Source organism: Dasypus novemcinctus, chromosome 12 (genome assembly GCF_030445035.2).
Source record: "Dasypus novemcinctus isolate mDasNov1 chromosome 12, mDasNov1.1.hap2, whole genome shotgun sequence".
NCBI lineage: Eukaryota > Metazoa > Chordata > Mammalia > Cingulata > Dasypodidae > Dasypus > Dasypus novemcinctus.
Window position 1 is genome coordinate 88,092,349 of NC_080684.1, and position 27,664 is coordinate 88,120,012.

At 42.3% G+C, this 27,664-nt stretch overlaps 1 protein-coding gene across 2 annotated transcripts in view; it reads left to right on the top strand.

Annotated features, from left to right (window-relative positions):
* The window catches only part of STAB2 (stabilin 2), a 171,593-nt gene that overhangs the window by 83,032 nt on the left and 60,897 nt on the right, over positions 1-27,664 (top strand). For both annotated transcript variants that reach the window (XM_058308640.2, XM_058308641.2), the window contains exons 27-39: positions 4,145-4,240; positions 6,851-6,898; positions 8,194-8,330; positions 8,763-8,877; positions 10,552-10,629; positions 13,896-13,994; positions 14,087-14,194; positions 17,201-17,332; positions 20,039-20,167; positions 22,074-22,130; positions 23,836-23,928; positions 25,380-25,575; positions 27,154-27,249. In XM_058308640.2, the coding sequence (XP_058164623.1) occupies positions 4,145-4,240; positions 6,851-6,898; positions 8,194-8,330; positions 8,763-8,877; positions 10,552-10,629; positions 13,896-13,994; positions 14,087-14,194; positions 17,201-17,332; positions 20,039-20,167; positions 22,074-22,130; positions 23,836-23,928; positions 25,380-25,575; positions 27,154-27,249 (1,384 nt within the window). The remainder of the gene's footprint in view (positions 1-4,144; positions 4,241-6,850; positions 6,899-8,193; positions 8,331-8,762; positions 8,878-10,551; positions 10,630-13,895; positions 13,995-14,086; positions 14,195-17,200; positions 17,333-20,038; positions 20,168-22,073; positions 22,131-23,835; positions 23,929-25,379; positions 25,576-27,153; positions 27,250-27,664) is intronic.

Sequence of the window (27,664 nt, forward strand, 5' to 3'; positions counted from 1 at the left end):
TCCAGTTAAAATTTGAATTTCAGATAAATAAATAATAATTTCAGCACCAGTATCTGGTGCTGATATATGTCCCAAATATCGCACAGAAAATACTGTGCTGAAAAACTATTCATCATTCATCTGAAATTCAAATTTAACTGGATGTCCTATGTCTTCATTTGCTAAATCTGGCAACTCTAAACCAACAATTTAAAAGACAGATGGATTCCCATCTTGAATGCCATAAGAGTTTTATCCCAAATTATTAGTGAAAATCTCTACTCAAGGGTATGTTGTGCCTTGTGTCTAAAGATATTCAAGTTGGTCAGGTTTATGTTTTCAAAAGACTATCACTAAGCACCCGAATTTCAGAACCAGTGAAAAAGATGCTTTAGTGACAGCTCTGTTGTTTGCACAGAACGGAATCCACACAAATCAACTATAAGCAAAATGGGAATTAGCTGGGAATATTCCAGGACAGCTCCCAGAATCCGTCAGCAGAAAGTGCTCCTAGAGTTTCCCAGGGCCCCAAACCACGACCTGAAGACACCAGGTTCAAGGCAGCTTCTTTCCCCAATCCTTGGAGATATGTGATCTTTCATTTTACTTCTCTCTGTGTATTTACTTTCTCTCTATCTCTCTCTGTCTTCTCTCCCAGATTTCAGTGCACCTGTTGGCATCTTGGGGTAAATGGCTACCCATTCTTTTCTTACAATTTTTTTTTTAGAATAGGAAAGAATAAAGACATCTAATGTTTAGTTTATTCCTCCAGTATTGTCAGAACAGAGATCAAATGAGATCAAACTTCTTTTTTTTTTTATTTATTTATCCCCGCCCCCCCCCCATTGTTTCCACTTGCTGTCTGCTCTCTCTGTCCATCTGCTGTGGTCTCTCTGTGTCTGCTTGTCTTCTCTTTAGGAGGTGACAGGAACCGAACCTGGAACTTCCCGTGTGGGAGAGAGGTGCCCAATCACTTGAGCCACCTCAGCTCCCCACTTTGTTGTCTCTCATTGGCTTTCTTCTTTGTATCTCTTTGTTGTGTCATCTTGTTGTATCAGCTTGCCGCACCCATTGTGCCAGATCACTTTCTCCAGGAGGCACAGGGAATCAAACCTGGGACCTCACATGTGGATATGTGGGAGCTTAATCACTTAGGCCACATCAACTTCCCCAAACTTCTTATATCATATTTTAATGCCTGTGTTTAGACTTTACTTCTCAATGATTCAAATTTTGAAATGTTTCTTTATAAGGTTAATAATTATCTGAAATTAGGTTAATAACTATCTTTGAAATTGTTCACTGAGCAATTAAATACTATTGTCCATACAAATTCATATTTAGTTACTACTCTAAGATAGTCATAATTTTTATGAAATTATAAAAGTTTAACTTGTAGTGACAAGACACGGGTTCTAATACCAGGTCTTCTAATTAGATGTATGGTCCTAGACAAGCCATATTAGATCACCCTCACCTAGATCAAACAGATATAATAACAACTTTCAATCCACCTTATAGGTAAGAAGACATAAGATTTATATGAAAAGATTTTGCTCATGTCACTAAACAAATGTAAGAAGGTAAAATATGTTGGGTTTTATTGTATTAACTATTTTCTCATATTTGGTTGACATTTTTATAATTTAACCAAAATAAAGATTGCATACTTTCAGAACTACAAAATTCAGTATAATAATAAATGCATTCATCTAGGTTCTTGTTTAATTACATTAAGAAATAATTATAAAAATAAGTAAAAGTGGCATGAAAATATTCCTCTTTTTTCTAGCTTAAGAGTTCTTGCCCATATCAGTGGATTGTCTGGCATCAACCGCAGCATCAAGTGTCAGACAGATTTGGCAGCCCAACCCTGATATCTCTGTCAGTCCATATGCCAGATCAAGTGTGTCATTCTCCTCATCAGTGATTGCTTGTACCTTCTCAAATGTGCGCTCTTCAAAGATGAGGGGATAGGTTGCGCAAGCTGAGGTTCCCTCACATGCACCAAAGCCAACAATATCTAGATTAATTTCAACCACGACATCTAGCAGAGTCACCAACTTTTCTTTTGGTTGTCAGTGTTTTCACCACCACGTTTAATAAAGTGGGGTGTTATTTTATCTTCTGAGTTGCTCCACCCCCAGCACCTACGCACTCAGAGACGGGCTTGACTCCGGTATCCCGCACTGCCCCGGGTGGCTAGGAGTCCACGGGCTCCAGGGTAGAGACCGGCAAGGAGTGGCCACGGGCAGGGGGCACCACAGAGAGCCACGGAGGCAATGCACAAGAGCTGGATGCTGAGGCAAAGTACCAGGAGTCTGCTGGCTTTTATAAAGAGTATTTATGTGGGGTAGAAGCTTGTGGCTACAAGACCCTGAAGAGTCTAGCTCAGGCTGCTTTCTCACCTAACTCAGTTGCCACGTGTTGAAGCAAGATGGTTGCTGATCTCTGCCTGGTCTCTCAGGGCTTCCTGTATCAGTCTCTGGCATAGAGTTCATTTCTTTCTGGGCCTGCTCAGCTGCTCTGTTCTTTTCACCCGCAAACTGTCAGGAAAATGGCTCATCTCTCTCCAGGGTCCCAGGATCAAATACGACAGAGCTCGCTCTCTTCTTGTGTATCGTCCTGTGTGAGTGTCCATTTACATCAGCCTACCAAGAGGGTGGGGACTCCACCTGAGTCATGGCCTACTGATGTAGTCCAATTAGAAACCCTAAATTAATTTTATCAAGTGTATTAGTCAGCCAAAGGGGTGCTGATGCAACATACCAGAAACCTGCTGACTTTTATCAAGAGTATATATTTGGGGTAGAAGCTTACAGTCACAAGGCCCAAAAGAGTCCAGCTCAAGGTTACTTAAGAGGTACTTCCTCACCCAAAGTCTATTGCCACGTGTCGATGCAAGACGGTGGGTGATGTCTGCAAGGGTTCAGCTTTTCTCTTTTCTAGATAAGTCCCATGGTCCCAGCTTCTTCTGATCTCTGCTGGGGGCTGGCATAAGGCTCATCTTTCTTCCTGGAGCTCATTTCTTTCCGGGCTCAGCTGCTCTGTTCTCTTCACAAAGTCAGCTATAGGCTCTCAGGCTCCTCTCTCTTCCTGGGGCTGCAGGATCCTGTCTGATGAGCTGTCTCTCTTCCTCTGCGTTCTCCTTCTCCATGCGTTTACTTCAGTGTGAGAGTCTGTTTTATCCCCACGAAGGGGGTGGCCACTCAACCCTGCACACCCTAATGATGTGGTCAAATGAAAGCCCTAATCTTGATTTAATAAAGTAAAAGTGAAACCTCTGAATCTAATACAATCTTATATATCCAGAGGAACATCAGTTTACAAACACAATCGAGTATCTACTTTTGGAATTCACAAACAATATCAAACTGCTACATCAAGTAAACTTAATCCTTTGAATGTAATACAATCAAAGGGTATCACACCCAGATTTGCTTACAAACATGATCTCTCTCTTTTGGGGATTCATAAAAAGTCTCAAACAGCTACAACATATAAGCCAATCATTTATGGACAGGGGGTATTGTGATATATTATGAGCCCAGCTGCCAGGATCGACCCTTAGTGTATGTGTGGGGGGGTGGAGGGGATGGGGGGCGGGATTGTTCTCAGAGAAGAAAGAGTGGGGAGATGTCCCCAAAGTATCCGTTACCCAAGAATCACAAGAGCACTTGATAATGCTGTAGGAGCTCCAACACTCTTGCTTAATTTAAGCACCAGCAAGCCCTGATATTCTAAATGTGGATGGTTATTGCAACTTTCAGTGAGAAACCAACATATGGTTGTTAGATAAAATACAGGATACCAAATTAAATTTGAATTTCAGGTAAACAATGGATAATTTTCCAACACAACTATGTCCCAATATTCCATCGTTTATCTGAAATTCAAAGTTAACTGTATGTCTTATACTTTCATTAGGAAATTTGGCAGGAATGAAAAAAAACAAAAAAGAATTTAATTGTGATTAAATAAGTTCAGCACTGTGCATGCAAACAGGAGCCTTTCATTGCAACACGGATGGGTCTGCAGGTTGTTCCCACCATCTTTCAGCCTCAAATTTGCAATTCTCTCCTTGGGTGGAGCCTGTCATCTCACTGGTACAACATTTAACTCCAGCTAGGAAAGCAAGCAATTTCTTTCATCTTGATTTTATCAGGCAACCTGTCAGTTTACTTCTTCTGGCATCTGGAGCTGTGTTTGTCAAGAAGGCTATGAAGGAGATGGCCTTCTGTGCTATGGAAATACAGCCGAGGTAAGTCATCTGAGGCAAGGTCCGGGTCAGAATAATAAAGACAAACATTTTAAGCCCCCTTAGCTAAATGCTTTTGAGTGTTCTATGAAGCATTTCTTCAAAAAGATTCAATACAGAGCAATCTGCTCTTTGCAGGTGGTGTACCTATTCTGTGGGTCAAAATCTTCTACCGGCTGAAGGGGATGGCTTTTATTAAACCCCTACCATGCCGAACAGTCCACTCCATCCTGACTTCCCTTTCTTGTTACTCAACCTCTTTCCATTCCAAACCAGCAGCTAACTGGCCTGAGCTGGGCTCTCCAGGTGCTCTTGTCTGGGTCTGGGCACCCAGAGTATTTGTGCACATGTGTATATGTATGAGCATATGTGGGTGTATGTTTGAATGCTTTTTTTGGACCAGTCATCTTACTCAGCCCCATGCTTTACATGCAGCTACACCCCATTTCAATTTCCCAACAACCCTCTGAGTTTGACACTATTGTTATGCCTACTTTGTAGATGAGGAACCTGAGAGGCTAAGCGGACTTGCCTGAGGTCCTCCAGCTCTAGCGTGAGGAATCCAGCCCGTGACTGTCCAGTGTAGTCTCTCAGTAGAGCACATGTCACACTGGATCAACACTGCTTTTGTATTTATGTGTTTCCCACCCATTCCTTGAAGGCAGAGACCTTTGTCTTGTTTCCTGTTTCACTCCCAGCGCCTCATAGGTGCTTATACCTACTTATCGAATTAAGGAATAAAGTACTTGATGGATTTTTCTCATCATTTACTTTTTGTTCAAATCGCCGCCCTTTGATTTCTGCTCCCTTCTCTCAAAGGAAACCTTAACCATCCCCCAGGCCCTCACAACCCGCCCAGACTAAAAGCCTGGCCTGAGTCCGTGTTGGCGGTGGGCGCCCTGCAGCACCTGATGCCGGGGCCTCCGTTCCTACCCCTGGTCCTTCAGACCCTTCCCCTCCCAGGCAGCTGCCTCCTGACCCCTACATCCTGGAGCCGAGGACCCCATCACTTTCTCTCCTCCGTCCGTGGGCCACATTCTGTCAAACCCTAAAGCCATCAGACCCTGCTTCCACACTGCCCCCTCCTCCAAGGAAAGCTAGATGAAGCCCAGTCCATGGCCATCTCCCACACAGGCGCAACTCCCACTTTTTTCCAAATACCTCCCTCCAGCTTAGCTCTCACTTTCCCAGCTCCATGCCCAGCTCTCGTTCCTCTCTCCCCCCTGGGCTCAGTCTCTGACCTTTCCACCCTCAGTTCAGGCTCAACTTGTGCCCTCCTCTCCCTTAAACAGTCCCCTTCAAGGGATTACTTAAGCATCTCAACTCCTGTTCTTATTTGTTTGCTAACTAATTTACCCTCACCTCCTTTCAAAAATAGGATTGAGACAACTCTGATATTCACTGCCTATAATAATTGCTGTTGATATTTTCATGATACTTAATAGTTTAGAAACTATAAAGTTTATTACTATTTATAACTATAAATATATATATAATAAATATAATATATATATAATAAATATATATATAAATAAAAACTATTTATAACTATAAATAGTTATAAACTAAAATAGTTTAGTTTTCCCATAAATTAATGTATTTAATTTTCATGACCTCAAGGGGAAAGCATCATCATATTCACTTCTCAGATAAAGCTCTTGAGTTTTCAGAGAGGTTAAGGGACTTGCCCAAGACCACACAGCTGGTAAATGGCAGACCTAGGCATTGAATCCAGTCTTTTCAAACTCAAAATCCAGAGCTTGATACTTTATCACAACGACAACTTCAAATGTCACTGGTCTAGTGGCAGGGTTGGTTATCTTTTCAAGTTTTATCTCCCCAAAGCAACTGCAACGTGTATACGAGCAAAAGCATCTTTCCCCTTTCACAGGTTATATCTGCCCTTCGCTCCATCTCAGTGCTAACTGTGGTGGCTGAATCTATCTGGTCATTAATTAACATATTTCATGGTAGTGATCATTAAAACCTGGAGTAGCTAAAGGTTACCTGGCATTTACAGCATATCAGCCTCCGTTCCAAGCACTTTAAAAATAGTAACTCCTCTAATTCTCACATCAGCCCTATGAGTTGGACCTTTTATTATCCCATTTTATAGATGGAAAAACCAAGGCTAGTTTCAGTAGCTTGCCTAAGGAAATACTCAGTAGCCAAACTAAAATGAAAACCCAGGCCATCTGGCTCCACGCTCCCCTAGTGACTTGATGCCTGACCCTGAAGTGGAGTACTTGCTAAACTTTATGACCCTCTTCCTTGTCTGGCTGGCCATCTTCTCCCCCCCTAAAATTCTGATTTGGAAGAACTTAAGATTGCTACTTGCTTCATTGAAGTCTCCAGAATGACTTCTTTGCCTCTAACATAAAGGATAATCATGCCACTTAAGTGTGAAAGGAATGCGCAGCTCTGACAACATGGAAACTGATCCAGCTGGGACGTTCGTCTCATCAGCATCAGTGAGGCTAGCAAAGAAAGCGAGGCCAGCCGGGAAGGTTAAGTGCAGGTTACCCAGAAATGCACCATGATTTTGCTGCTCATTGTTCCTTCTCTTTTGTTCTCTCTCACCTCTCCCTCCCTCCCTTGCACGGTATGAATAAGGAATTGTCAATTCTCTCCAAAGCAGCTATATTTAACCAGTGGATAAATGTGAGTACATATGTTGGGATTTAGAATTGGAAATGTATATAATTTTAGCAACTGGGGGTGTCTACAATCAGCTGGCATGAAGGGGTGGGTGGGTGAGGATTGTCTAGAGTGGTGTTTTCAGTCCTGCCTGCCCTTTGCAATCACAGGGAACCCATTTTTTTTTTAATGTCCACACCTTGGTCCCCACCCCCAGAGATTCTGGTTAAATCGCTCAGAGGTTTGGTCTGGGCATCAGCATATTTTGTAAAGTTTCACAGGGGATTCTAACATGTAACCAGGTCTGAGACTCTTTAGGTTAGCTGGGTGGTCAACTTTTTAACCAGTTCAAATATATATGCACAGCTTCACGCACAGCAGATGTCTTCTTTAAAAGTTCATGAAATTCATGATTAAGATTCACCAAGTTAGCTTTGGGATTCATGTTTGGAATCCAGGGTGCGTCATATGCGCTTCACCCAACATGCCCAGGAGAGTTTATCCCTCACCCCTTGAAAGTACTTTAATAAGGAGTCCAGACCCTGCTAAGATGTCTGAATCTTTGTCCTCTTACTGATGGGCCAAGGTGGCCACCCAGCAGCCCTCACAACAAATGGTTTATCACCTTTAAGCAGATACATGCCAAGATGGCACCCACTCCAAGACAGCTCCCTGCTGCTTCTCTGTGGGGCCCAACAGTCCCCATCACAGGCAAGAGAAGGGGCTGAGAACTCTCTCTTGAGTGTGTTGGTTGCCATGTAGATTACTCATGCTTGGGCTCACCGAGATGCGGAAGTTGCCCCCCGGCTGGCCTTACTATCTCAAGAGCTGATTGTGCTCATAATTTTCCAGCTCTGCTTTCAGTGCCTTCATATTGGTAGCTTGAAATCAGGAGTGGTGGGAGTAGTTCCACCATAGGAATCAGAAACTGAAACTGTTCCTGCAACCTCTGATCATCGTTACTCCAAAGGCATCAAGGTTCCCTGTACATTTACATACACATAACCTATCAAGATCATATTCTGGCTCTTCATTTAGGCTAAAGTGTAAATGACTAACAATGACTCAAAGTATTACTTGATTAGGAAAGTTTGCATTTTGACAAGGCTCATATATTTAAATAAAAAGAATTAGTCTTAGAAGGGCCTATGAGACATCAGTCAGTGGGTGGGGTGGATTTTGGAAAGGGGTCCTTCAGACCTTCCCATTATCTCTGAAATTACATGGCATGAGAAATTGTTATCTCTGCCAAGCATTAACTGTGCCCTACTTGTCACCCACCATGAGTCAGGACACTCTTCTTTCCTTCTGTGATTCAGGAAGGTTCTCTACAGCCCATGCTATCAGCCACCGCAAACCTTACTCTCCTCATACCTTCCCAGCAAGCTGTTGAGAACATGGACCAAAATGAGAAAACCTTTTGGTTGACAAAGAGCAATATTCCAGCCCTAACAAAGTAGGTATTATGTATTTTATTCTTCATGATAGCTTAGTTGTCTCTGTGAACATACTTTAGAAGTTCAATGTAGAGAAGCCACCTGGTCCTTCAAATCCAAGGAAATGAGCATGTTCTAGAACTTACCTCTCCTTCTTTCCCCAAAATAGTGGTAGTTAATAACTATTGCAGGCAACTCTATGCCAAGCATTGTTCTAAGTGCTCTATATACAACTAGCTAATCCTCAACAACTCTGTGGTATAAGCATTATAGTTATCCCCATTGTGCAGCTGGAGAAACTGAAGCACAGGCTAGTAAAGTAACTAACCCAAGGTGCCATGATAATTGCAGAAGTAGAATTTGAATCTGGCAACCTGGTGCCAATGCTCAGTTCTACTGCCTTGTGCACTGATATTTAATTATGACCATATGGACTGTTGTTGGTTTTTTAGATACCATACGCTAATAGGCGTATACAGCATGGCAGACCTGCGGAATCTGTCTTCTTCTGACATGCTGAAAACATCCTTGCCGGGCAACTTCCTTCACCTCAAGAATGTAGATGGGGTAAGAGAGCTCTGTCATTTCTCTGTTTAGTTGAAACATGTCGCATATGTTCATACTGAACGTTTTTAAATTTTTGTGTTATGGAAATTTTCAAACATGAACAAAAACAGTGTAGCATAATGAACATCAATGTAGGCATCACAAGGAGGTTCAACATCATTACATAAACTGATATGCACACACATCCACACACATTGCTCTCTAGCAGTAATCCTATAAAATGTGGCCTTCTGCCCACTGGTTGGCCACAAGCTTCTACAGACAGATGACAAACGGATCCAGAAAGACAAATCTTTCAGTTCTTTGGCATGAAACATGCAATTACAAATCTTTTCTTTTTATGGGTGGTTAACTAAGAGCCAGTTACTAGTAACCAACCAAGTCACATAGATTACTAAAATTTTATAGGAGGTTAGGGTCAGGCCATCAACAAATCTTTACTAAGCAGCTACTACGTGTCAGGCACTGATCTGGGTGTCGGCGACATAGCAGTGCTCCAGGGGGGCCAAGCCCTGGAGAAGTTCCCATTCTGGCACTTGTTATGTGTCTCCAGGACATGGATTTGATCTTCCATTGGGAAGTCTGGCTGCCCTGCTAAACACAGCCAAGTTTTAAAGCTCTTTTTATGAATCACGCATGATGAAAATGTAGATTCAACCAGACAATGTGAACTACTCCATCAGTGGACCATGGACCACAGTCCAAAATGTATGCAAATGATTGTTCTAAAGCATTTCTACTCATCACTGCGAGCATTGTGAAAAGGGTCTATATATGTAGTTCCTCAGATAATTCCTCTTAGAGAGCAGAAAATAATTACATATGATCCCATGGATTTTTTTTTTACGTCTTAATATAATTCCAGTGCACTGCATATATATCAGGCATTAGGGTTATTTTCTATCAGTGTTTTAAATCTTGACTGTCTCAGCAGGCATTGCCTGATACCCACCCTAGGCAGGGCAGATCCCAGGCTCTGCGGATTCAAAGACACATCTATTAGCCCTGACTTGCAGGAGCTAACCACCAAAGACATCTTTAATGAGGAAATTTCTGAGTCCGATATAAATTTCTCCCTTAACCAAAATACATGTGGAAGATGGACTTGTGGGCTGTATAAGGGGACCTGTTTTACCCCCAAGGTTCCCAGCAGGAATTTCAAATAAAGAATAATGTTGGGGAGAAGAGGAGAGGAAGGCAGAGAAGGTCAAGCCAAATTGCTATCATGGTTCATTGGTAGGTAGGTAGGTTGATTTTCACTTAGCTCCACTCTCTGTGTAAGTAATATAATTGATTTTATTTTTAAAATGTGGTTGGATTCTGTCCAGCTAAGTCAGAAGATCAAGTTACTGCCAAAGTGTTTTTTCAAACTGTGAGATCAAATTAGTGAACTTCAACCAGAATTTTTTTAATGAAATAGGATGGAGGGGAATAGAATTGAAATGATCAGAGTGCATAGCTGTGAAAAGTACCACTTCATTTCAGCTGCTTGTGTGTGTGTGTGTGTGTGTGTGTTGTGACAGGTAATAATTTAATGGTTATTTCTTACTGTGGGTCACTGTCCAAAAAGTGTGAAGATCTCTGCTGCTCAAAAAATGGGAAATCCAGAAATAATTTCAATCCCCAGATATAACTTACAAAGACTCACTTTCACGCTGTGATTTGTATTTATAGAATATCACAATTGAAGGAGCTTCCATTGTCGATGGAGACAACGTGGCCACAAATGGAGTGATACACATCATCAACAAGGTACAAAACTCCGTCATCCTACACATGCACCAACTCTTCTCCTTTGTTCTTTATTCTCCTGTATTCATTTTGAAATACAAAAACAAAACAAAACACGACTAAGCCTTAATATATAAGTTGTGTTATGCTTCATTATTTTTATTTTAAAACCACTTAGAGGTACTATACATTCAGTCAGACTCAATTACCATTTGCTCAGCATATATTCTTCAACAGGCCCTACACTAAGTGTGATCACATATATCCTCTCTCTTATTTATGGAAACATCTTAAAAGGCACCAGAAGCCCTAGTATCGGGATGTCTATATGTACAAGTTGATATAATCAAGAACTGGAAGGGAAAAGTAAGCAGTATGTATCACTTTTTACTTCCCTCTCTGCATTATTGATAACTGAAAAGATGAGGTGGGGGAGGCCCTAGAAAAAAATGGAAAAGGTAGAAAATTTTTTGTGAAATTTTAATTTTCTTCTAAGACCCAATCCAACAGTATTCAAACGTATGAAATAGAAAAAAAAATATTTGGGGGAAATGGGGTTTTAAGTTACTCTATAATTTTCAGTTAGCTGTACTAGAGTCTCATTTAAAGTTGGAATTTAAGGTACATCTGTAACTTTCAGAAGGTAGGAGTTCGGAAAAACCACTTAACTAATTGTGTTTTTGCCTAAAATGATTCTCAAGTGGTACTTTCTCTACCTATCTTTGTGATTTTAAGTTGAAGGAAAGGTCAACTATTTTAGTTGAGAAAAGACGACTATTTGTCAGACTCGTGGGTACATCGTTTTGCAAAGAACTTGTCTTCTTTTCTTACAACCAAGAAGCTTTAAAAAACAATATTTTTGAGCAAGTGATTCACTATTTGCAAAGAGCTATGCAGGGTGTGTGACTTCATATAACTGAAAGTAATATTACTTATGGAGGATATTTTTCTTCTCCAGTCTTAGCTTTCCAAAGAACTATAAGCCTAAAAAGTAAAAATATAAAATCACCTCTCCATTGTGCCTTGTTTAATGGAAACACCTCATGAGCTAGAACAACACCTCAACCCATCTCCTATACTGAACATTACTGTCATGGGGGCCATTCAAGGCTCACCTCCTCTGTGGAGCCCTTCCTGACCCCTGCATCCCATACCACTTACCCAGCACCGTGTAGTGTGAAGCGGGTAAGTCCTAGAGTCAGGCAGATAACTTCACTAGCTGTGTGACCTTCGGCAAGTTACATTACCTCTCTGGGCCTTATTTTTCTTCTCTCGTGATGATTAAGCACCACTGCCTATCTCAATGCCTGCTGCCCGGTAGACTCTCAATGAAAGTTGTTTTTATTCTCTCTCTTTCTATGTAATCCCATGGGATTTCTGTGTAACACGTTTGTTGTAACTATGCTCTCTTACACTGATAGCTATTCCTTATTGGGATAGGTCCCAAACCCGTATATGATGGCAAGTCCTGGAGGGATGGGACTCCCTCTTCTCCGTATCCCTCATCAGCTCTGACACTCGGCCTTGCTCACAGTATAATTGACTCTCTGCCAGGCACTGTGCCGTGTAGGATGCACCAATTACCTCATTTGGTTTTTTTCAACTCTAAGAAAGTAGGTGTTGTCATTGTAAACCTTTCACAGATGAGAACACTGAGCCTCTACATGGTTAAGTAGAGGAGAAGTTAAGTGAACACGCCAAATTCATGGACGTGTGTCTGCTGCTTCAAGTTCTCTGCTTAACCTCCAGGTTGCCCTGGTTGCCTGAAGACCTCCTTCCACAGCTGTCCACTGGGCATCGGGGTCACCTGGGCTGCCGTGTACAGTTGTGCAGGCTGAGCCCTGCATAAAGGTGCCTGGCCAGGGGGTGAGTGGGGCTTAAAGCTAGCCCACCCTTCACTCTCCAAGCTATGCCGCCCTGTGTGGGCATGCAAACTCCAGGAGAAATGGGCGCTTCATTTTAAATTGGCAGGGGTGCTCTGGAGACTAGCAGCGGCCTCTGCTATATTACATGGATGTGTAGGCTTTCGTTAGCTCTGTCAGTTCTATCAGACATCTCCTCACAGCTCCTGAATCTGCCTGATCCCCCCAGTCATCCCAGGCCCCTCCCCCTTCAGCTCTGAAAATTAAGAACTGTGTCTGTTTTCCTCTAATACTGGGGTCAGCAGATTTTTTCTGTAAGGGGCCAAATTGTAAATATTTTAGGCTTTGTGGAATATCTGGTCTCTGTTACAACTATTCAACTCTGCCACAGCAGAGTGAAAGCATTTATAAATATAAATGGATAGGTGTGGCTGTGTTCCAATAAAATTTTATTTTCAAATATTGGCAGCAGGCTGGATTTGGCCCATGGTCTGTAGTTTGCCAACCCTTCCTCTCCTAGGCCATATGCACCTTGAGGGGAGGACTTGGGCCTCAACCACATTTGCATATCCACTGCCTGGCCTGTAATAGGCACTCAGCACTATTAGTTGAGGGCTGATTGACTGAGTAAACATTCTAGTTTGGGGTTCTTCAGTCTGAGAAGGTTCTACATAGAACAAGATGGAAGTAGTTATCTCGGACAGAAGATGAATCATGCAGGGCTTGCAAAGTCAAATGCCTACCTATGTTAGATAGCTGACAAAATGAGTGCAGACAGCCTGGTGGTAGGCATTAGGGAGTGGTGGAGACTGTAACAAAAAGGACAGCTCCTACTCCCTGCACCTACATGTTGCCTGCAGGAATACAGACTGATGTTTTCAAAAGGAAATCAGAAATCTGGATTCTTATGTGAAAATGCTCTACTTTCATTACACCCTGTGAAACAAAAGAAACATTTTTACAAACCAAATTCCACCCACTGGTTTGCAGTTCAAGACTTTCAATTTAATAGAAAGGGAATGAGAGAACCTAAAAAATAAACAAATGAACAACAGCAAACAAAAAGAGATTTAAGGTGCAACCTGTAAGTTTTAAAATAGATTTGCAGGGCCTTCCCAGTGTAGACGGCAGGGAGTTGAATGGGTTACTCAGACAGAACTATGAAGTCTTTCCTGAAAGAAGAAATTTTCTCTAATCAGGGAGATTAAGGGCAAGATATAAAACTGAACTAACCATATTTCCAAACCCCTTCCAGCCCTGTCACTCTGCATTCCATAATGTTTTCATTCTGTGAGTAATCCGAAAAACATTTTCAGTGTCAATTCCTTGGACTGCCTAAAGAGGTTAACAGAAACTTTGTATGTCTTGGCAAGCAGCAGCCCTACAGAATTGTGCTAAGAAAGATTCTTGCTTTCCTTTTTCCAGGTTCTGGTTCCCCAAAGAGGTCTAACTAGTTCCTTACCAAACCTGCTCGCCCGGCTGGACCAGATGCCAGACTATTCCATCTTCCGGGGCTACATTATTGCAAGTACCACATTCCCTGCCTGACCAAACAACGTGCTGAGGTTACTTGGGAACGGAAGTCGCTCACACACTCTTGTCTCTTTCCGTCACAGCATTATAATTTGGCGAATGCAATCGAGGCTGCAGATGCTTACACGGTATTTGCTCCCAACAATGAGGCCATTGAGAATTACGTCCGGGAAAAGAAGGTCACCAGTCTAGTAGGTCTTAAGAATGTGGCTGGGGAGATTCTTTTATGAAATTTAGACGCTCAAGATTTTCAACCTACCAAGCGTGTAATATTCCACTCTTTCATCAGAATCTCATCCATATGCATATATCTAACATAAGCTCATGCACAGACTTTCTCGTACACAAATCTACCTCGTGCTAGAGACTGCTGTAGCGTTAGTGTGTACTCTGGAAGCACACACTTGGGCCATTTGCACAAGGAAGTGGACATCCCAGGAACCTGGAATGATGGGCCACCCTTCCTCCCCTCCCTGGGCTCTCCCTGGTCCCAGGCAGCTGAGGACCCGAAGAGAGTGGATCATCTCTTTTTCCCTCCTTTCTTGCCCTATCTTCTCTGATTCCTAACAATTGTGGGTAAGCAGTCCAGATTCATCACAGGACTTTGCGAAATATTAAAAAGCTTTCATTGTGCCCCTCCCTGGCTCGAAACCCTTCAGAGGATCCCCATTTCTTGCAGGACTAAGTCCAAACTAACTCAGCCTCCAGAAACTGGCCCCAACACATAGTTGGTAGTGGTTCCAGAAGTTTCATATAGGGCCTGCCCCCAGCCCCACAAGGAGAGGACATGTTTGAAGCCGTGTTTGCGTGGCAAGCAGACAGTTTCCATTTATACTGTTATCTAGGGTGGCTGAGATGACGATGCTAATGGGATGGGGGCACATACTCAAAGCCCTTCGAAGCCCCCTTTGGGAGACTGCAGTCTCCCACCAGTCCTCTGCAGAGACCACACAGTCAGACCAGAATGATCATCTCATAGACCCTAAGCACACCAAAGGCATTTTCCTCTTGGTGCTTGTGCTCACATCTATGCCCCCCCAAGTCCAGTCCCACGCCGCCTTGGGGAAGGTGGCTCTGGTCACCCGAGCTGCAGGTACGCTCTCCTCCTGCCTCTAATTTCAGGCCATTTGTACCCTCTTCAATACTTACCATATACCACCTGGTCTAATGACTTGTATGCTCAAGGGGCTAGGTCGTAACTCTCCAGCTAGATTATAAACTCCGTGAAGGCAGGGGTGGTGTCTTACACCTTGAACAAGCAGGGCTTGTGGAATAGAATCCAAAAGCATCTTTTCCTGTCTCCCTCTGTTCCTTACCCCTGCTCAGTGGGGAGTGTTCTTTCCCTGCCCCTGGATGAAAACTCAGACAGTTCCATAGCCTTTCTCTGCCTCCCCCTAGAAAAGTCCTATAGTCACTTTAAGTCACAAACTTTAGTCTCACTTAAGTAAATAAAAAGAATCCAGCTCCTTACAATAATCAACATTTTGTATTTGATTTAAAATTAAATCGTCTTCCCTCACTGCTCCAAACTGGGGCTTATGTGCTGACAGGAAGCTAGAGAAGAGGGCTTAGTCCTTAAATCAGGCAGCGTCCATCAGGAGACAGAAACCATCAGTTATTTAAACAGAATGTTTAATATTAAGAATGGAGTATAAAGCTGTATAAAGATAACTGAAAAGTAAAAAAAAAAAAAACAGGCAGGGGAGAGAGATCACCTCACCAGAGTAAGAAGCAAGAAGCATCATCCACCCCTGGAGGGCAAAGAGAATGGGATAGAATTATGCAGATTGCTGGGAGGGAGCCCTGCTTAGCTGATGCTGATGTCTCTGAGCTTGGAGGAAGGTCCGTGTGGCTCTAAGTCCCACCTCTCTAGGAGAGGTCATTGCCAGGCAGCTGCTGTTGTCTCAGGGGTGGGAAGGGCATGAAAAAGCTGGTTCTACAAATGATGGGAACTGCCATCTGGACTCAGCTGCCACTGCCAGGGTGAAGAAGTGAGGGTGGGGTGATGCTGACAGAAACAGAAAGGAGCCAATCTTCTTCCCCCTCCAGCCGCGCAGTCTCCCTCTAGCACTTCCCACCAAAGAAGCCTCACAGGAAAGCCCTGGAAAAGGAGACAGGTAGATTGCTGTCCCAGCCCCAGCATCACAGAGCAGAGTAGAGAAGCAGGATTTGGAACTGAGGGGCAATGACTTAATAACCTTCTTTTTTCCCTTCCCCAATATTATGCTCCCATTCCTCCTTCCCAGTCTCATTAAATTCAGTTTGCAACTCACTAGGTTTGATACTGGTACTTTTATGAGATGGCATTGCATGCTCTGGGCCTAAAGTGCTCACTCTCACAGGCTGTCAAGCACTCTTGCTCTCACTCTCGCTCTTGCTCTCCTCAGACACTCCCATGAGTTCTTTGGAGATCCCGCTCATCACTGGTGGCCTCTAACTTGCTGTTCCCTCAACCTGTGTGAATCCACTCAATTCCTGCATTACTTATTCCTTCCTTAGACCCTCAGAATTCAAAGACCATCTCCAGCTTTTCCTCTGGGGAAGTCTGACCACCTTTCCAGACCGCCACTTTGGATAGGACTTAAGGCACCAGCTCTCTCATATAGGACCATATAGCTGGTCCACAGGAAGCACCCACACTCTCTTGTTCCAAACCAACTCTGGGAATGTAGGTCTATCCCCGTGCCATAACAACTCTCCTCGCTCTGCTGTTGAGTAGCCTGCCAGAAGTCTCTGGCTTATGAGACTTCTCAGGCCTGAGTCAGTCATAGCCCAACATGCCACCTATCTGCAGGGACCACAGACCAAGCTCTTTGGAATATCCCATTGAACCTGCTCTCATGACCCCTGAGAGGAAAGACAAGCTTGGGTATGGGGGCACTCTCTCTTCATCAGCAGTTCCCCCCAAAGAAATCATCTTTAAATATCCTCCCCCAAACTTTCATAGTTCGATTTGGGTTTTTGAGTTACCTAACAAGTTCTTGACCATCCTACCTGGAAAATTTGCAAGTCTCCAAGCTGATCAGTTTCACACCTAGTTCATCTCTGTTGTGTCTAGATGTCTTGACCAAACTTTCCAGGACAACAAATTGTTGCTCCTCCAAGTAATCTGCACAGTACCTGGCACATTGGAGAAGCCCTAAGTGATGGAGACAGGCTTACCTATTGGTTGACTTTCCGTTCTGTGTGTTATCTAGGAGGAGGGCACACTCCGGTATCACGTGGTCTTGAAGGAGAAACTCCTGAAGAATGACCTGCACAACGGCATGCACCGGGAGACCATGCTGGGTTTCTCCTATTTCCTTGGCTTCTTTCTCCACAATGACCAGGTGCAGTGCCTTTATGTAAAACCTGGGAATGAGGGCCTTAGCTCATCATTTCTATATTGGAATAATCTCACCAGTGCTTCCTAAGCCTTAGCAAGACAAGACACTCGGCTCTTTCACTCTAAAGTAATGACTAAACCGGATTGTCCAACTCCCACTCACCTTCCCTGTTGCCAGCCTCCAGGTAATCAGCATAGCCTTGTGAATTATGACATCTAAATCCCAATAGTCAGTGAGCACCCACTACGCTGGTACAAGAAAGCGCACAGTTTCTGCACAGTCCCAAGAGGGAAAGGAGCTTGAAGTACCCTACCTAACTCCCAGGAAATGGCATTGGCTCCTGGGCTTAAGGAACCTAATGGCACATGAAGGATCCAGCAGCCAAATGAATTAACATTAGGCGTTGCTTGATCACGGAGATTGCAGTCCTGGAGCAAATTAACCACCAAACCAAAACTAGCAAGTAGAAAGATCAATCTATGAACATTCAACCAGAAATGCACCATGTGATTCTATTATAAACTTTCACAAAGAAAATTAATAAAAACAAATTATTATTTAAGACAAACTAAACCCTGGATTAAAATGAACAAAGTTTAATCACAGAAATTTTTAATCAGTTCTACTTTTGATCCTTTTTTAAAAGTGCAGTCTTAAAAACAATTTCTTCAATGGTGTCATTATTGAATCACAAGTGAATTTTTGTGTAAATTTTTTACTACTTGCCTGGGAGAAAAAAATGGTCTTTGGACTCTCCATTACCTGGAAAATAAGCTAGTGCTAAATATTTTCATCTGCCTCCTACAGAATACCCCTGTTGTGTTATAAGTTTGAGAAAATCCTTTTAAATTCATTGTCTTCTTTTTCCTGGAGTGGGAATTTTCTTTGATAGAGAGTTTTTTTTTAAATCTATCTTATTTTGTCACTAGAGATGACTATTCCAATGGAGAGTTAATTGAATCAATCTCAATACTGTTGTGTTCATTTTCCATTTGTTCAGAAATACTTTGATCTAGAGCAAGAATTATTCTTATAATAGAGGTTTTGCTTTTGTCCATACTCATTTTCTTTCTCTGAGGAAATGGAGGTGTAGGAAAATGTTCTCTAAATGAATAGACCTATGTTCAAATCAAATTTTTTTATTTTTTATTTTTTTATTTGAGAAGTTGTAAGTTAACAAAACAATTGTGCATACCATACAGAATTCCCATATATCACCCTACCGCCAACACCTTACATTGTTGTGACACATTTGTTACAAATGATGAAAGGACATTGTCAGAATTACTGCTATCTATAGTCCATAGTGTATATTTGGTGTTATTCAAATCAAAATTTTAATGCAGCCCTTAATCCTCTGGGTACATCTCACAATGAAAATTATTCCAATTTTTTAAAATGCCAGATCGACAGTATTATAGCATCATAAGTTCTATATTTGGTATCTCAGCATCTTAAAATTCTGGAAAATTTGTATTACAATCACCACAGAGACTACCAGTAAGATTTCTGCAAGTTTTCCAGATCTGTACAGATCCTAGAATGCATGTATGGATCTCAGCCATGATTTATGCCAACATCCAAAGGAAATTTCTTGACTTCAAACAAATCATAAGAGACTTTAATACTCAGTGAAAGTTCAGATTAAAGTACTTTGTAAAGTCATTGCTGCAGTGGGGAGAGTTGGAGCTGTTAAAAATTTTAAACCGCTACTAGATACTAATTTGACATCTACCTAATACAATAATGAGTTTCCTCCTCACCCAACCTCAGCCCTACTACATTTACACACAATCTCAATTCTTTAAAATTACTTTATTTATACTAGTTATATTAATGAATGGATTAACAGCTTCACTGATTTTGCAGTAATCAATCATTAAATTGTCTCCACCTTTAAAAAAATGTACAAAAATCAAACCAAAATAAATTACAACTCAAAGTTGAATTTGAGTTGGCAGCAGTTAGAGACTGACTTAACCCCAAGTCTTAGATGCTATGGATTCACTAAACAAAGATGGGATACAAACAAACCACCTATTGAACAAAGCCCAGAGGGAAACACAGGGCAATGGAGACACCTGGACAATCTTCTTACACTAGGAAAGGATACTATCTGATGAAACACTTTTCACAAACTCTGAAACACTCCACAAATACTAGTCATTGTCGTTCTCATATAATCATCACTTGGCCTTTCTGAAGGTACCATGAAGTGGACACACACTAAAAGGACAATGAGTTTCATTCTCGTTCTGCTGGTTTGGGGAGGCATTAGCATTTCCGGGACCACCATTGTACAGCACACCTGAGCATGTCCATAGAGCCATCTCGCAAATAGGTATAGTCCTGATCACCATGATTTGGTAGTTTTCAAAGAATCATAAACCAATTACTTTTAGGGATGGAGAAAATCCTTGGAGATTACCTTGAACAACCCCTTCCCTTTACAAAACCAAAAAACTGAGGCTCAAAAAGGGGAAGACACTGGCCTAAGGGCACATAGCCGGATGGTGCTAGAGGCAGAACTGGTACTCAGACTCCTCTCTCCTAAGCCAGAGCTCTCTCCACTACTGCATTGCTACCTTCCAGGTGAATATTGGAATGTCCCCCCAAGTTATTGTCATATTGATAGCCTCCACTCTCCATCTTCTCGATCTTTCATTAAAAACATTTTTAAAAATTCACATTTTACCCTGTTGTTCACAGCTCTATGTAAATGAGGTTCCAATAAACTACACCAATGTGGCCACTGACAAGGGTGTGATCCATGGCTTGGGGAAAGTTCTGGAAATTCAGAAGAATAGATGTGATACTAACAACACTACTACTATAAAAGTAAGTTATAGCTAAGGAGTGCTCACTTATTTTTGATAATTTTTTTAAAGCATAAGACTCTTTTATAAGGGTATCTCAAAATGGTTCAAAAACACTGAGTGAGCATCTCTGATTTGCCAAGGAGTATACCAGGCTGTGACTCCAAAGTGATAAATAAGCTAAGACCACTGCCCTAGATGGGCTTACAGTCGAGGGTAATAGGTTGTACTGAGTGTCTGGGAACGACCACCTGGAGGGCCATATTGAGCAGAATTCTGATGCCACAGCCTGCCTCTAAGGGAAAACGTGCTATTTCTAGCATAGGCACAGAGCAGGGGATGTAATGGCACCTAGGGCAGGTATTGCCCAAGCCTGGTCAGTTTTGAGCGGGATTGTTTCAGTGTGCTGTAGGATATAGTAACGGAGGCTTTTCACTCCAGTGCATGGAGCAGTGTAGGATCTTTAATATTAATAATAACCACTGATGTGTGCTGGACATTTATTACCTGGCAGGGAGCCACAGAGGGGAAATGCTTCACCCAGCCTGGAGGACTTCAGCAGCCTGGCTCTCAGGGTGGTGATGAAGGAAGAGCGGGGTTTAGCCAGACAAGGAAGAAGGGAAGAGTCAGGCAGAAGGAAACACATAAGCAAACATGCAGAGACCCAAAGTGACAGGAAGTGAGTGGGTCCCCTGAGTGGTTTGGCTTTTCTCCCCCTCTTGAGGAGCTCCAAGAAGGAACTTGCTCTCCCCTCTTCGGGGTGATGTGACTTAAGGGGGTTGACATGAATTGCACTCCATACATTCTTCCCCACTCCCATCCCAACAAAACTAAACCACTTAGAACAAAGAGGAAGAAAATTTAATACAAAAATAAAGGCTAGACAGTATGGTCAGTGATGCCTGGACTTAGAATTGCATCACTTTGGCAAGGGAGAGTCACATGGCAGATTTCACACATAGGAAAAAAATTGTTCAAAAGAAGCTAATGTCTAGTGTATCATTTTCCATGTAGAAAAATTGCAGAAGGAAATAATAGAGGAATTTTTAACCAGTCCTAAGATAAAGCAATAGCCTTTGTAACCAAGAAAATAATTAACAAGCCATACCTGACCTTCAGTGAGGCTTTTCACTTTTGCTCATGGAATGGGGTAAGATCTTGTGGCAACAATAATAAGCACAGACATTTACTGGGCACTTAATGTGTTCTAAGAACTGCTCTAAACATTTTACATGTTTTATTAACCGATATAACCCTCACAACACCCTATGGAATAGGTACTATTTTCTTTCCTCATTTTACAAATGGGGAAAATGAGGCACAGAAAGGTTAAGTAACACCCATGTTCACACAGTTAGCAAGTGGCAAACAAGGGGCTCAAACAAGCAGTCCAGCCCAGAACTAGAAATCTGAACACCCACGCTCTACTGTCTAGTGGGTGCCAAGTTAAGAACTGGACACATGGGCCTCCTCCAGGGCTGGGAACAGGTTGCACTTAAGTATTTCCATCACTCTTAACTTGAGCTCCTCTGTTTTGTAATCTTATCAATTATCGCTATGGGGTATCTCCACTCTGTGACCCTCAGCTGGGCACTATGTCTGACACATCTTCTTGTTTCTGAATCTGGCCCAATTCCCTGAAGAGGGGGTTTTCAATAAATGAGTGTTGTAATTAGGATTTAAATGAGATACAACCTCCACAATTTAAAGTGTATTCTAGAGGAAAGCAATGCTCAAACATCCAAGACCCCAGTTATTTGAAGTTCTTGCTGCAAAGAACATTAAAGAAGTTGACCAGGTGATCTTCCCAATGCTTTCTGACTTTCATTTCTATGTTCTAAAACCTTCAGCAACAAGGGCTGGAAAATATCTGCCATCTAATTTTGCACTGAAATTAATAATCCTCTTTGCCTCTGTGTTTTATCAAGGGGAGGTGTGGAAGATGCCCCCAGATCCCTATCTGCCCACCTGGAACTAAACCATCAGTAAGTATTTTGTCTGCTTTGATAAAATAGTTTCCATATCGGGGAAGTCCAAATTAGAAAATGAATCTCAAGTATACTCCATTTTCACTTCCTTAATTCCTTCACTTTTTTGGTTTTTTATTAATGTGAAATTCACATAAGAGATACAATTAACCATTTTGAAGTATACAAATCGGTTGCATTTAGTGCATTCATAATGTTGTACAACCACCACCTCTCTAATTTCAAAACCTTTTCATCACCCCAGAGGAGCACCTCATACCATTAAGTTATCATCCCCTTTAGCTCTCTCGCCCTATTCCCTGGCAACCACTAATCTGCTTCAATGTATTTGCCTGCCACATTTCATATAAATGGAGCCCTACAATATGTGATATTTTGTGTCTGGATTCTTTCAATTAGCATAACGTTTCCCAGGTTCATACAAGTTGTAGCATGTATCAGTATTTCATTCCTTTTAATGGCTGAATAATATTCCATTGTGTGTATAGATGACAATTCATTTATCCATTCATCTGTTGATGGACATTTGGGTGGTTTCCACTCTGGGCTATTATGATTAATGCCGCTCTAAAGACATGGGCACATGTTTTCATTTGTTTAAATATATATTTAGAAGAGGAATTGTTGGGTCTTATGGTACTTCTGTGTTTAACTTTTTGAGGAACAACCAAACTGTTTAACACAGTGGCTGGGCCATTTTACATTCCCAGCAGTAGTGTACAAGTGTTCCTATTTCTCTACCTCACCAACGCTTACTTTCTGCCCTCACTTTGTTTTTAGTTTTACGTTGTTATAGTGTATGAATTTCTGTAAACAGTCTTGAATCCATTTGGGGAGAAGCAAAGCAAAATTTAAGTAATAAGTAAATAGAAACTTGGGCTCTTATAAATCAACGCACAGTACAGAAAGGGATTTTTCACTTTCTGCATCTTTCCTTTTCCAGTAGCCCATTGAGAATAGCAGCAAGAAATTTTATCCAAGAAGGCAGACTCCATATCCCAAACCATGCCTGGAGGAGTTCTACCTGCCTGATTTCCTTCTTTAGTTCTAGCAATGATTAACTTTCTTTAAGGAAATAGATTGCAGACATGGGTGGCTCAGACACATTTTTTTAATTAATCACTTATCTATGTTTCTTGGGGCTATTTTTCATAAAAACTGCTTCTGATAATGCTGGAACCATTTCAAAGAATAAACATTCCTGCCTCTTCTATAGCATGCTAATAATAACTTATGATGACAATAATAAATGCTGTCTCCTACCTGAAATTTAATCTCATCTTGTGTTTCATAGGTCTTTGTGAGCAACCTTAAATCCTTTCTTGGACCAAGGCAGGATACGAATTAAAAGGAAAAAAAAAAAATAGAAACTAAGGCCCAGATCAATCAATTCATAATGTTGGAAGGAAATTTTATCTGGTTTACTTTATGATTCTTCCTAACCTGAGTTTGTCTTTTAGAGAAAAGTTCTTCTTTCAGCATATAACTTAAAGGTGTATTTATTTGGATCTTGCCCCCTGGCATTCTGGCAGCCAACACTGTTTCCGTGTGTTCTTGCTCAAGAAGTAGCGTCAAGAAGGCATCGACCTCCCTCCCAGAACATTTCAGTCAGAGACGTAACCATGCGTCACACCCCTGCCTGCTTTTAGAAGTTGGAAAATGTTTTCTTCCTAAAAAACTAACAATCATTCCTATTTCATAGGATGAAATAACGAAATGCATCTATACCCTTTATTTCATGGGAAAGCGATCCGTGTTCTTGGGTTGCCGGTCAATATGTGTGAAAACTGTAATTGTGAGTATAATAATATAATCATCTTTCTCATTATTCCAGCAGTATTGCATAAAAGTTCATCAGCATTACACTTTCCCTGGTATTGTTTCTGCCAGTGCATTTTCCTCCTCATTATCTTCATTATCATTATTATTTGATGTAGTAGTGGTAGTAATAAAACTCAGGACATCCGAGTTTTATGGAACTACACTATCCATTTGTATGATGAAGGAATTGAGGGACTTGAAAGCTAGTAGGACCTTCCTCTTCTCACAACAGGGTGGCCCTATTAGCATGCTTGTAAATAAACAGGACAGAGGAAGTGGTGGAAACTCTAAGGAAAGAGGAGAAAGACCTGGTTATTTAGAAAACGGGGCCTAGAGTAAGTACCTCTGGACCACTGCTTTGGAATCTGCAGGACAATTCTTTATAACTTCAGGTCATGCTTCTTTACCAGAGGAGTAGACAGAACCTTTGCCTCTCCTAGAAAAGGTGGGATGGTTTGGCCCTTAAGCTGCAGAGCTTGGGGCTAGGGAGATTTTGGGTTTTAATGCATTCAGAAATAAAGCCAGGGCCAAGCCAAAGAGCCATCCTACAGGTCTCCCCTGAGCTGCAAGAGATTTGTTTATAAAATGCCAAACAGGGAAGCAGATGTGACTCAAGCAATTGGGCTCCCGTCTACCGTATCAGAGGTCCAGGGTTCGATGTCCAGGGCCTCCTGGTGAAGGCATGCTGGCCCATGTGGCGAGCTGGCACATCAAGATGACACAACAAAAAGAGACACAGAGGAGAGAGAATAAGAGACGCAGCAGATCAGGGAGCTGAGGTGGCACAAGAGAATGATGGCCTCTCTCCCACTCCGGAAGGTCCCAGGATTGGTTCCTGGAGCCACCTAATGAGAATACAAGCAGACACAGAAGAACACACAGTAAATGGACAGAGAGAGCAGACAATGGAGGGAGGGGGAAGGAATAAATAAATCTTAAAAAAAAAAAGCCAAACGCCTCGTGCTCAGAGACCTCTGAACCTTCAGTACTGGATGAAATAGCAGATGCTGAGGGGCACGGATTGGGAATGGCTAACGCCCTTGGGTCATCCCACCCCTATATGTTACTTACTTATTGCTGCAGTTTGCTCCCACAGCCCCTCCCTCCTTGGTTTGTGCGTGTGTTGTATGTGTGTGTGTTATTCTTCCCAGTCTTTTCTCTTACTTGCCTTTTCCTTCACGTCTTTCCCACCTGCAGAGGCCTCAGTCCCATCTGCAGCACCCCTGAAATTGCTTATCCTCACCCGGTCCTCAGGGAGTTCGGACCGCACACCCCACAGCCCCTTCGTGCAGGGTCGAAGAAACAGGGTGCACACAAAGTCCCCCAAACAGGGTTCACACAAAGTCCCCCAAACAGGGTTTCTAATCTGATGCTGGACAAAACCAGAAGATGGAACTGTGCTCAAGCCCTGTCCTTCCTTTTCAGACGCGAGAATGCTGTGCGGGCTTCTTCGGTCCCCAGTGCCAGCCCTGCCCTGGGAGAGCCGGGAACGTCTGCTTCGGAAACGGGATCTGCTTGGATGGCGCCAACGGCACGGGTGTGTGTGAGTGTGGAAAGGGCTTCAGCGGCACGGCCTGCGAGACCTGCACCGAGGGCAGATACGGCATGCACTGTGACCAAGGTGGGCGCCCTCCTTCCACTCCATGCAGGCTTCTGAGCTCCCAGACCAACCAGGAAGCTCGAGAAAGGAGTGAGGTGGCCCGTGCTGCTTAACCAGCCTGTCTCCCCAGGCAGCCTGGATTCCCAGCTGCTATCATTGCTCATTATTGTGTTGTGTAATTTGCATAGGGCAGTTTCCAAACATTTTCAGTGGCTAACCTGAACCCACAGACCCTCCCCGTGATCTGTTCATGGATATTCTCCAACCCAACCATATTTTTCTGCACACTATTTGTTATGGTTTCATTCTCAATTGTGGACTTGACTTGATAGCTTGAAAGGCAGTTTTACGTACATCATCTCACTTAATCTTTCATATCATTTTTTTACTATTACATTAAAAAAATATGAGGTCCCCATATACCCCCGACCCCCCTCATCCCACTCCTCCCCCCATAGCAACATTCTCCTCCATCATCATGACACATTCATTGCATTTGGTGAATACATCTCTGAGCATCATTGCACCTCCTGGTCAGTGGTCCACATCATAGCCCACACTCTCCCACGTTCCATCCAGTGGGCCATGGGAGGACCTACAGTGTCCGGTAACTGTCCCTGCAGCACCACCCAGGACAGCTCCAAGTCCCGAAAACGTCTCCACATCTCATGTCTTCCTCCCATTCCCCACACCCAGCAGCCACCATGGCCACTTTCTCCACACCAATGTCACATTTTCTTTGATTACTAATCACAATAGTTCATGAATAAAATATCAGTAAGTCCACTCTAATCCATACTCTATTCCTCCATCCTGTGGACCTTAGAATGGTTGTGTCCACTCCACATCTATATCAAGAGGGCAAAGCCTTGCTTTTAAATCATGCTGTTCTTTGTGTGAAGACAACTCTATTGATTCACCATCAGCAAGCCACTTGCTTGGAATTGTTTTTACAAAAATAGAGATGTGTAGTCCAAGTCATCTGTGTCTCTTACCCTGACTTCCTTATGCCCAGGGACACACACCTGAAGAAGAGTTTCCAATCCGTGTTCGATCTACCACTGAAAACTATAAACTTGACCTTGCTTGTCAAGTTTGTTTGGTCCCAGCCAAAGAAAATTTATATTGAATTGGACCTATTATAGTGCCAATTTTGTTCTAGGCTATTTGGAAGAATTATCTGCTTGCACTTGTACAGGAGTTCCTAACCTGGGGTATGTGGATGAACCTCATGGATCCATGAAACCCCTAAAGCTGGAGGATGCTTTCTTCTCCAAGAGGTTCATGACCCTGCTGTGTAACAAAGGAATCAGTATTTCTATGTTCATAATGCAGTACCACACAGGACTTAAATAAACCCAGTCTCAAATTGACTGCTTTGTTGGAACATGACCTGGTCCACCAATTATCCCCAATCTGGTAGATTCTCTCTTCCTGTGCACCTGCCCTTCCTGGGACTCTAGCCCTCCATTAAAGACAATGATTCCCAGGAGTCAGGTTGAGAAAGTATGAGCAAAGAAATGAACCTTAACAGGAAATAATAAATAAACTATTGAATACAGTCAAAACCTTATAATTTGTGGGTATTTGTTCATTTAGCCTGCTCTTGTGTCCATGGGAAATGCAACCAAGGACCCATGGGTGACGGCTCCTGTGAATGTGACGTTGGCTGGCGAGGAGTGACCTGTGACAGTGGTAAGAGGAACCCTCGGTATTTATGATCTGTTCTTACCCTCGCTTCTCAGCAGTTGCATTATTTTTCTTTCTAAAATTGAAATAACACCTTAATTGCTTCTTCTGGTCATAAAAGTAATTCCTACTTGAAACCAAAAGTCTTTAAAATAAAGAAAAGAAGAAAATGAGAAGTACTCATACTCCCAAGATAGGAAATGACTGCTATTAGTATTTTATGCTAGCCTTCCAACCTCTTCCTATAAATATAAATATATGTGAATGGGACCATACTTTTTATATCATTTTGTAACCTAATTTTTCCACATCATAGTCTATCATGGATATCTATCCATGTGAATAAATTTAGATAAACATCATGATTATTTTTAATTTCTTCAAAATATTCTGTTATGATTATACCATACTTTTAAAAGCA